A 9,605-nucleotide genomic window follows, 5' to 3' on the forward strand; every position below is an offset into this window, starting at 1 on the left:
GAAAAGGACAGTAAGAGAAAAAAAAGATACTCTATTCACATTCGTTGGCTAGAGTTAGCCACCCCCCAATTGCCGAACTTAGTCGGTCTTCACAGTACGGCCCCTCCGCTAGTCCAGTAGCTCGTTTCTGTTCCGATTCTCTACCGGGGCGAATTCATATATGCACTCGCCGCCTTGTTCTCTACTGCTAAGGAGTAGTAATGAATGACGTATATTCCCTACCAGCAGAGAAATGATCGGTAGGGAAGAGTTACAGAAGCGAGTTACAGCCCTACATGACTAAGCTTCGAGGAAAGCCATGCAAGGTTGGACCCCGGGCAGTCTGCGGGCGGTCAAGGTTTTACCCTATCGCTAAGTTAAATATTTGCAAAAACGTGTATATATATAAATTTGAGAAAAAACGTGATTATTAAATTTTGGAAAAAAAAAATACTTTACTTTCGGATCGCTCTTCGTGACGGATGACATTGTCACGGCCGGATGTCAGATGCATGGAACCTACCGATCGGTTTGCCATTCAAGTCCTCCAAATCGTACAAAGCATTGCCTACCTTTCGCAGAACACGACACTTGATATATTTAGGCAAGATTTTAGCATTTATGCCTTGCTTAAAATTGCTAAGAGCGAAGTTTTTCCGGAATACTTCTTGTCCTTCCCGGTAATTTACAATCCGCGTACGTTTATTGTACGTGTTCGCTGCCCTGTCTTGCGCTAGCTCAAGGTTATTTCGTATGTGTTCGCGAATGTTTGCTAACTTGTCAGCTCTGCTTGTAATCGGGACTTCGGCTTGTCTTAGGCTACCCATTTTCTCCAGTATGTTATAGGCTGACGCATGTTGTATCATATTTTGTCCGAATAACGCGTAGTAAGGCGAGCTCTGAAACGACGTATGGTAATCGCTTCTTAAAACTGACAGAATTTCGGGTATATGTCTGTCCCAGCCCATGTGATCTTGTTTGTCCTTCAGGAATATTCTTACTTTCGAAACAATCTCTCTGTTCACTCGTTCAGAGGCGTTAGCCTGCGGTGAGTATAACCCCGTCTTAATGTGAACAACCCCATAGTTTTCAAAAAACTGCTGCATCTCCTTCGAAATGAATTGCTTCCCGTTATCACTATGAACGAATTGAGGGACCCCGAAAGCTGGAAAAATCTCTGTACTAAAGAAGCTAATTACGTTTGCCGACGTTGCGTTTTGCATCGCCTTCAAAAATACGTATTTGGAAAAATGGTTTGCACTATAAACAAAAACTGGTTTCTTCGCTTTGAATCTGGGTAGGGTCCTAAGAAATCGCAATAAAGACGCTGAAGTGGCCTCTCAGATACGAAGGCATTGCCCATAGGTGGTCTGGACACTTGATTTGTGGCTTTCACGGCTTTGCAGGTTTCACAACGGTTTACATAGAGGCGTATGTCCTTTGCCATTTGCGGCCAAAAATATTTCTGCCGAACACGCTCTGAAGTCTTTTGCCAACTTCCATGGTAACTAGCATTGGAATCATGTGAGCATTTGATTTGCGAGCTCCGTCAGCCCTTCCGGTAACCACAAACGCCAGAGCGAAACCTCTTCCTCTTTCACACCTCCTCGAAACATCATTCTTTTGTAAACTATATTTTCGATTATGCGTAGATCGGGTAACCCTTCTTGATTGTTTTTAATTGTTTCACGAAGCTCCGAGTACTCTGCGCCGTCGAATTCCGGTGATGCTAAATCAATTTCCAGGGGTGTGGTAGAAGACAATTCGTCCACGTCAAAACGCGAAAGGGTGTCCGGCACAATATTCAATGATCCTTTGCGATGCTCCATCCTAAAGTTGTATCTTTGCAATAGAAGCGACCATCTTGCCAGCCTGCCACTCAAGTCTTTTTGTGTCATTAGCCACTTGAGACTTGAATGGTCAGTAATTATTCGAAAAGGCAATCCTTCAATATATGGTCTGAAACGCTTGACACTAACTATTGCGGCGAGGCATTTAAACTCGGTGACCGTATAATTTCGCTGAGCATTATTAAGCTTCTTCGATACAAAAGCTATGGGATGCTCTGCTCCTTCCTCATCGAGCTGGAATAACACGCCTCCTACTCCTATTTTGGATGCATCACATTGGATCACGAATTCTTTACTAAAATCGGGTTGTGTCAAGACAGGCGCTGAGCAGAGTGCAACTTTAAGTTTACCAAATGCTTCGACTGCCTCAGGAGTTAGCTTAAATGGGCCAGGTGACTTTCGAAGGCAATCTGTCATTGGACCGGCCAAATCTGCAAAGCTGGTAATAAACGACCTGTACCAATTTGCCATTCCTATAAACCTGCGAACCTGACGAGGAGACTTGGGAATCGGAAAATCATTTATGGCTTCTATTTTGCCTGGGTCTACTTTCCATTCCCTATCAAGTACCCGAGATACCGAATTTCCTTCTGGCAGAACTTGCTCTTCTTTACGTTGATAGTGAGTCCCGCATCCCGCAAGCAGGTAGCAGGTAGACAAAGACGTTCTCCCGTAGTCGTGAAGGGATAGCCTTATCCATCAGCCGACTCATTGTTTTTAGTCCGTTGCACAGGCCAAAGGGCATTACTTTAAAGTTGTGAAATGGCTTTCCGGGAACCGCAAATGCCGTCTTTTCCTTAGACGATTCCATTTATTTGATTTGGAAGAAAGCATCTTTCAAATCAATACCACTTATAAAGTATGTATCCTGTAACCTGCTCAACAGCCCATAAATATGGTGACCGCGTTTACCTTCCTGGAATCTATGCACAGCCTGACTTTGTCTGGTTTCCGGACTAGTACCACTGGACTACACCACGGTGAGCTGATGGAAGTTTGGCTCATCTTCATTTGGAAAGTTTAAACACGAAACGATTGGAAATACATCGGGTGCTAACGCAAATGCCTTCCAGAAATCAACTCCAAGGTATGCTACTTGGATTAATGACGGTACAAGATAAAAGCGAATAGTCCTCGTAATATTTTTAAAAGTGACCGGTAAAGATATCGAGCCGAGTATTTTCTGCTGATTTCCACCAGCCGTATAAACAAACACGTGCAACGAATGATATTCTAAATTTTTTCTTTTTAGGAAACCTTCGCATCCGTTTCCAAGAATGGAAACGTTTGCTCCGGAATCCAACAAACCCACTACGAAACTATCGTATATTTTAATCCTCGCTAGTGGTCTCTCATCTGGTGTTATCAGAACTTTAGTACTTTGCAGAAGTTTACGCATATTTACTCGGCTAGAATATCTTTTCCTACACTGAAGTATATTTTCCGAAACCACAAGTTTGGGTTCTTCTTCGAAAATATTCGCCCTTATCGGTTCATAATCCTTTTCTCTTTGCTCTAAACTAACTAGGAATTGAGTCTGGCATGCGACATCCCTACGTGAAGGCCTAAGAATTCGAACCTGCAGAGGATTGGCTGTAGAAGAAAACATACACTCGGAATCAGAACTATCGGAACTATCTGGGAAGGTTATGATGACCCGTGGTGAAACCCTCGAGGGACTGGTATTACTCTCCGAACTACTGACATCTCCATGCAAACGAACGGTTCTGGCTGGAATTGGAGGCTGCTGCTCCTGTACTCCCTGCTTCGGGGGCTAGGGTGCCGAACGAGAATCCCCGATTGCCTTCTCGCTCGGGTTCCGGTTTCCCTGTCTCCGATGATCTCTGGGGCATCTTGGAGTGACCACCCCCTTCTGTCCACACTTGAAGCAGAACACGTTCTGAATAGCTTCCTCGCAATAGATGTATGAGTGTCCCATCTTGTCACAGTTCCAGCACTTTATTCCTGAAAAGTCCGGTTTCCTAGTCCTCTGGAAATTTAGCGCTTCCACTTGCGGATCCACTTCTCCATCCATTCCTCCTGTCCATTCATCCGGAGTAATAGCCATGGTTTCGTTGAGATGCCGTCCTGAATAGTTCGGTACCAAGCTCCTGGTTTCCTTCAGGATCTTTTCGCCTTTCCTAGCAACGTCACGTAGGTCATGTAGGGTCTGCGCACCAGCATTGAAAAGCATCAACTTCAGCCTGCTGTTAACGTTCCTCTTCAATATGTCCATCAACAGGTTCTCCGACATCGGCTCCTTTAGTCTCGCGTTCAAGGCTAATATATCAGTATGAAACGTATTATACGATTCATTAGCCTTCTGACGACGCATTGAGATCTCCATCATGATCTCATGGTCACTTTTTAAGGCGCCGAATTCCCGCCTGATAGAGTAGCACAAGAAGGGATAAGTCGCATCTGGATTCTGCTTAGTGAACAACCAATACCATTCCTCAGATCGCCCTGACAAAAATAGGTGGAAGCTTGCCATCAACTGCTCATCTGTACATTGCGGGCGCTCACACAACGTATTTAGTTTGAAAATACCTAGTTTGAGGATACCTTCCAATCCTGTGGCTTAATAACAATGTTGGTGGTAAAATTTAGTCGACTATTCAAAGTGGCTTGTGTCGGATTGCGTCCGATAGAAGCAAAGTCCCTAGGGCCTTTGGGTGCAGTTTGAGATGCAGTTACCACTGCACTTAATGCGTTCATATTTTCCCGCATTGTTCTCATTTCAGCTCTCATTTCTTCTTGCGAAGTACGTAAGACCTGATGAAGCACTCCTACCCACGAATCTCCACCGGGCGCTCCGCCATTAGAACGTCTACTTCTATCTTCTGCAATACCTTCACTAAAGCCGGTATTCCCAGGCAAAGACCTATCATTTTCCTGTCTTCCCGAAAGCATAGTCATGGAGGTAGCGGAAACATTCGGGACCGAAGTCCCAGGTGGTGAGGTGTCAAGTAAATTTGAACTTTTACGGCTATCAACTTTAAGTCCCGGAGCGGAATTGTTCATCGGAATCACCAGAGGATTAGTTGCTGGCATAGCGGGACTGGTATTCCTCCCGGCCCCTCTTGACTTTGTGCCGCTACCTCTAACTGAAGCACTGCGTGTTTGCCTAAGCTGCTGTTCCATCTACCGAGTGTTCAGTGGTGAGACAAATGCAATTAGGAATAGCAATAAACGTGACGCTTAAGGTCAAATCAAATCCGAATTAAAAGTCTACAATAGGTGGTTAAGGCTTGGCTCCCCCAGAGCTCAACCCAAAATCGAAAATCCGAGAAAATTTGTTTAGTTAAATTAAGCTTGCTTGATAGCATAAGCCTGAATGAACGTCCGAGAGAAAAAATAAATAAAAAAAAGATCACAAGATTTAACCGAGTGGCGCGATACTGCCGTGCCTGATAGCGGAAATTCAAAAAAAATCTAAAATATCTAAATGTATTCAATCCGCGTATTGAATATGAATATACGCGCGAAAAAGCAAAAAAAAATCAATCAAAATATAGTTAGTAAATAAACATGTGAAATTGGCTAATTACATATACGTGGTTATATACGTGTATTTATAAGATCGGTATACTTTGTTTATAAATAGGAAATATATATTTATCAAAGTCAATGGGAATGCTGACCCCCCTTGACATTAGGAAGGCACAATGTAGTCTGCGTGGAAAATTAAGGTACAAAGAAAACAAACACAAAAGTCCCTATTTGGTCCAGCACACCCAACCGCAGTGCAAAGCCGGCATAATGGAATGCCCTTCCAGACTTGAAGGGTGAACTGGACTTCGCGTACAAGTCTGCTGAGCTATCTTTCGGTTTCAGTGCACCCCACCGCAATGCAGCAAGGGGCAGTCAACGCATGCCCCCCTGAGACATGTAGGGTGACTGAGACCCCGATAGTCAGCATTGTTTTTAGTCCCAGCCCACTCCATCGCAATACGAAGGCGCTCAGGAGCGCCAGCGCNAGGGTGAACTGGACTTCGCGTACAAGTCTGCTGAGCTATCTTTCGGTTTCAGTGCACCCCACCGCAATGCAGCAAGGGGCAGTCAACGCATGCCCCCCTGAGACATGTAGGGTGACTGAGACCCCGATAGTCAGCATTGTTTTTAGTCCCAGCCCACTCCATCGCAATACGAAGGCGCTCAGGAGCGCCAGCGCAGACCTATGGAGTGAGCTGGGGTCCGAAAAAAAATTTAATTATCACTTTTTTCCCCAAAAAAAAACACGAGGTGAAAATAAAAAATATTCGGCAGAAAAAAAAACTAAAAGAAAAACCTATTTATACTAAACCCCACTTAGCGGACTATTTTTCCCCAATTCCCTTGCCGACATATCGGACCACTGAACAAGGTTGGGGAAAATTTTAAAAAGTCAACTTTTTAAAATCTAAGTGCGTTTAGCACCTCCTCACCGGGTGAATACAAAACTCCGGAGGGCGTGACGTGAAGTCTTGGAGAAGCCTCCGGTTGCTGACCAAGAGGACCAATCCGAACCAGCACATTCAGCTCCACTCATCCCGCCACAACGCAGCAAGGGGCAGCAATCACATGCCCCCCTGGGACTTGCGGGATGGTGAAGCCTAATGTGCCAGTCAGGACCAGTCAACCTGACCAGACCTCAGGCTACTTCGTTGGGCGCCATCTGTTATGGTACGCATACTTTGGGAGCAGCAGTGAGTGCAGTCGGCATGACACAATGGGGTGCACTGTGGCTAGTCATGTCGGCTGCGCGGGGTTCTTGCCTCACTACTGTTCCCTGCGCCATAGCAGAGAAAAGTCATGCTTTGTCAAACGTCTTAACGGACGGACACATAGCAAAAAAGAATTCAAAAAAAATCCGTTAAAACAAAAAAAGCTGAAAAAGAACGTTAAAATATAAAACAAGCTGAAAATCAAAAGAAAACGAAATACCAATCTAAGCAAAAACAAAAAGAACCTAAGGCCGAATTTAAGGGCGCCACTGGTGGAGTTGTGACGCCCGGTGCTGGCCCACCCTCATCCATGGCTACCGTCGCACCCTAATGTCGGTAGCCCTATTATAAAAGCCCTAATGTGCCTTCCTAAATAAACGAAGTCAGCATTCCAATTTTATGACTACAAATTTATTCAAAGTTCATTTCTTAAATCTAATTCCTTAGACTAATTAATCTAAGGCTAAGTCCTAACTAACAAAAGGGTCAGTATTCTTAAACAGCTAAGTATTTGGTATCTTAAGTCTAGGGTAAGTATCTCAATCGTAAAACTATAATTAAGGTAAGTATTAGTGTAGGTAATTGTGGGCAAGTAGTCTAATCCATTTAAATTTAGGATAAGTTAAGGTATAGGAGCATATACGGTAAGTATGTCCGGAAGATACGTCAGGTAAGTATATCAGGTAAGTGAAGAGTAACTAAAGTAGGGTATAGTTAGTGTAAGTCTGGCTGGTGTATTTAAGGTAAGTCAGGCAAATTAAACAGGTAAGTAGGTCTGGTAGGTAACTTTATTGTAAGTAAGTTAAGGTAAACTAAGGTAGCCTAGTTGAGTTTAACTTACAACTCTCTTCTATTTCTGTAATTATTTGTTCAATTCCATTTTAGGTGTTTGATTCTTTCCTTTTAGGTTTATTATTATTATAAGTTCTTTGTTATATAGTGACAATTTTCTTATTTTATGCTAATTTAGTTATTTATTTAAAATTATTTTAGTTGATTTTTGTTAAATTTATATTTTAAAAGTATTGATTTAATTTAAGTTGATTTAATTTCGTTTTATTTAACTTAATTTAATTTTGAGTTAGTGCATTGGAATTTGTCAATATATTACTTCTTTTATTTGTTATTTATTTAATTTTTTTGTTTCTGTAACGTGATCTAATTTCCGTTTTGGTTTGTTTGTTTCACTTAAGCCTAAGTTTTATTTCCCCCTATGCACGTACATATAAGCACATAGGTATATGTATATATGTATGTGCATATATGTATATATGCGTATGTGTGTACATATGGGAACAAAATTTACATATATGTACTTTTCCTTCTAATTGAGTTGTCAATCACATCTTGTTTAAGCTTCTAATTTCTTAAAACTATTGTTCTTGGGGTTTTACCCCTTTATTTATTTTATATATTTATAATTTTGCTTTCTAACTTAAAAAAAAAAAATTTAACTAAGCACACAAATTATTATTATTTTTTATTTATTTTTCTCTTTATAAACAAAAGATTTTAGTTTAGACCCGAAGGACTCACCCACGTGTTGCAGCAGGCCTTGGTGGGGGCCTGCTGTTGTTGTTGTTGCAGGATTCGTGTAGCGCTATGGTAGCCGCGCTGGTTGTTGTTGTTGTTGGTGTTGCGCGCTGTTGTTGCTGTTGCTGCGCGCTATTGTTGCTGATGTTGTGGTGGTCTCGCTGGTCGTTACCACTGCTGAGGCGGTGGCGGTTCTTGTCCGGGTGTCCTGATATGCGGTTGTGGTTGTACTGCGAGTTGTGTTGTACGGGTGTTGCAAAGCCGCTGCGATGGCGTTTGTGGTTGCGCTGGTGGTTGCAACCGCTATTGTGGTGGTAGTCGTTGCTGACGCAACGTAGTGGTTGCCGCACGTTGTTTCCGCTGATATGCGGTTGTGGTTGTACTGNACTGCTGAGGCGGTGGCGGTTCTTGTCCGGGTGTCCTGATATGCGGTTGTGGTTGTACTGCGAGTTGTGTTGTACGGGTGTTGCAAAGCCGCTGCGATGGCGTTTGTGGTTGCGCTGGTGGTTGCAACCGCTATTGTGGTGGTAGTCGTTGCTGACGCAACGTAGTGGTTGCCGCACGTTGTTTCCGCTGATATGCGGTTGTGGTTGTACTGCGAGTTGTGTTGTACGGGTGTTGCAAAGCCGCTGCGATGGCGGTTGTGGTTGCGCCGTGTTTGCTCCGCTGTTATAGCGGTTGTGGTGTCGCGCGTTGTTACCGCTGAAATGCGGTTGTCGTTGCTAACGCGTTTGAAATGCGGTTGTCGTTGCTGACGCGGCGTAGTGGTTGCCGCCGGGCGGTATGCAGACTGGCACTGTACCTGCAAAAGTTTAGATTAATTAAACGTGATTTTATATACGGACTAATCCCTAATGGATTCTAGAAGAAAAAATGAGATTTTACAAAGTTTAAAGCGTATTGCAGCTCTAATGAACTACGTCGCAAGTTATGAGGAACCGTTCTAGATGAATTTTCCAATAGTAAGTAGGGCTCAAGCCTTTCATCTGGGGTGATTCCGTGCGCAACATGTAGACATTTGCATATAAGTGTTTGTATGTGCCGCAGTTTCGACACCCCGGACTTCGTAGCCTGCGGTTGTTTTGTCCACTTTACCTCAGCACTTATACCCTTAACTACGCGAGTAAAGTAAGATTTACATAATTTAAGCATCAAGCATGATACTACCAAAAAAAAACACATCTAACGAAAATCGGTGCATTTCCACACTCGTTTTGCCATTTCGTTAAACTGAGTCAGATAGAAACTGCACTTTATTAGTTTCGATTTAGCAATTCGACCATGAATACGCATCTTTTACCTTGTTTATACATTTTATTAATGCCTCGTATAAGCACGGTACTTAATAATTATAAGAAAACTTACCTACTTCAATGTAGCCGGCGGTTGCTATCAATGGGATATGTTGCTGTTGGAGCACCCAATCGCGTACCATACGGATGCTAGCAGTCCTTTGATTATAACCCTCAAAAAGTAGAATTCTCTTTCTGTGTTGCGAAGAAAAGGCGCTGAACACCTTTTGCACAGAACACCTTTC

At 43.2% G+C, this 9,605-nt stretch overlaps 2 protein-coding genes across 2 annotated transcripts; both read right to left on the minus strand.

Annotated features, from left to right (window-relative positions):
• Positions 1–502: 502 nt before the first annotated feature.
• LOC108371846 (uncharacterized) lies at positions 503–845 on the minus strand (the record flags this gene model as incomplete). The annotated part of the gene is made up of 1 exon (XM_017627449.1): positions 503–845. A coding segment is annotated over exon 1 (343 nt), but the record flags the coding sequence as incomplete, so codon positions are not given.
• A 3,534-nt stretch (positions 846–4,379) lies between these two features.
• Positions 4,380–9,503, minus strand: LOC108371847 (mucin-5AC-like). Its single transcript, XM_017627450.1, has 4 exons — positions 9,434–9,503; positions 8,954–9,183; positions 8,241–8,870; positions 4,380–4,973 (listed from the first exon to the last, which is right to left on the minus strand). The coding sequence occupies exons 1-4, from the start codon at positions 9,501–9,503 to the stop codon at positions 4,380–4,382; spliced, it is 1,524 nt and encodes a 507-aa protein (XP_017482939.1).
• Positions 9,504–9,605: the final 102 nt, after the last annotated feature.

This window comes from Rhagoletis zephyria, unplaced genomic scaffold (assembly GCF_001687245.7).
Source record: "Rhagoletis zephyria isolate East Lansing unplaced genomic scaffold, Rhagoletis_zephyria_1.1 Rzeph_scaffold_05257, whole genome shotgun sequence".
Lineage (NCBI taxonomy): Eukaryota > Metazoa > Arthropoda > Insecta > Diptera > Tephritidae > Rhagoletis > Rhagoletis zephyria.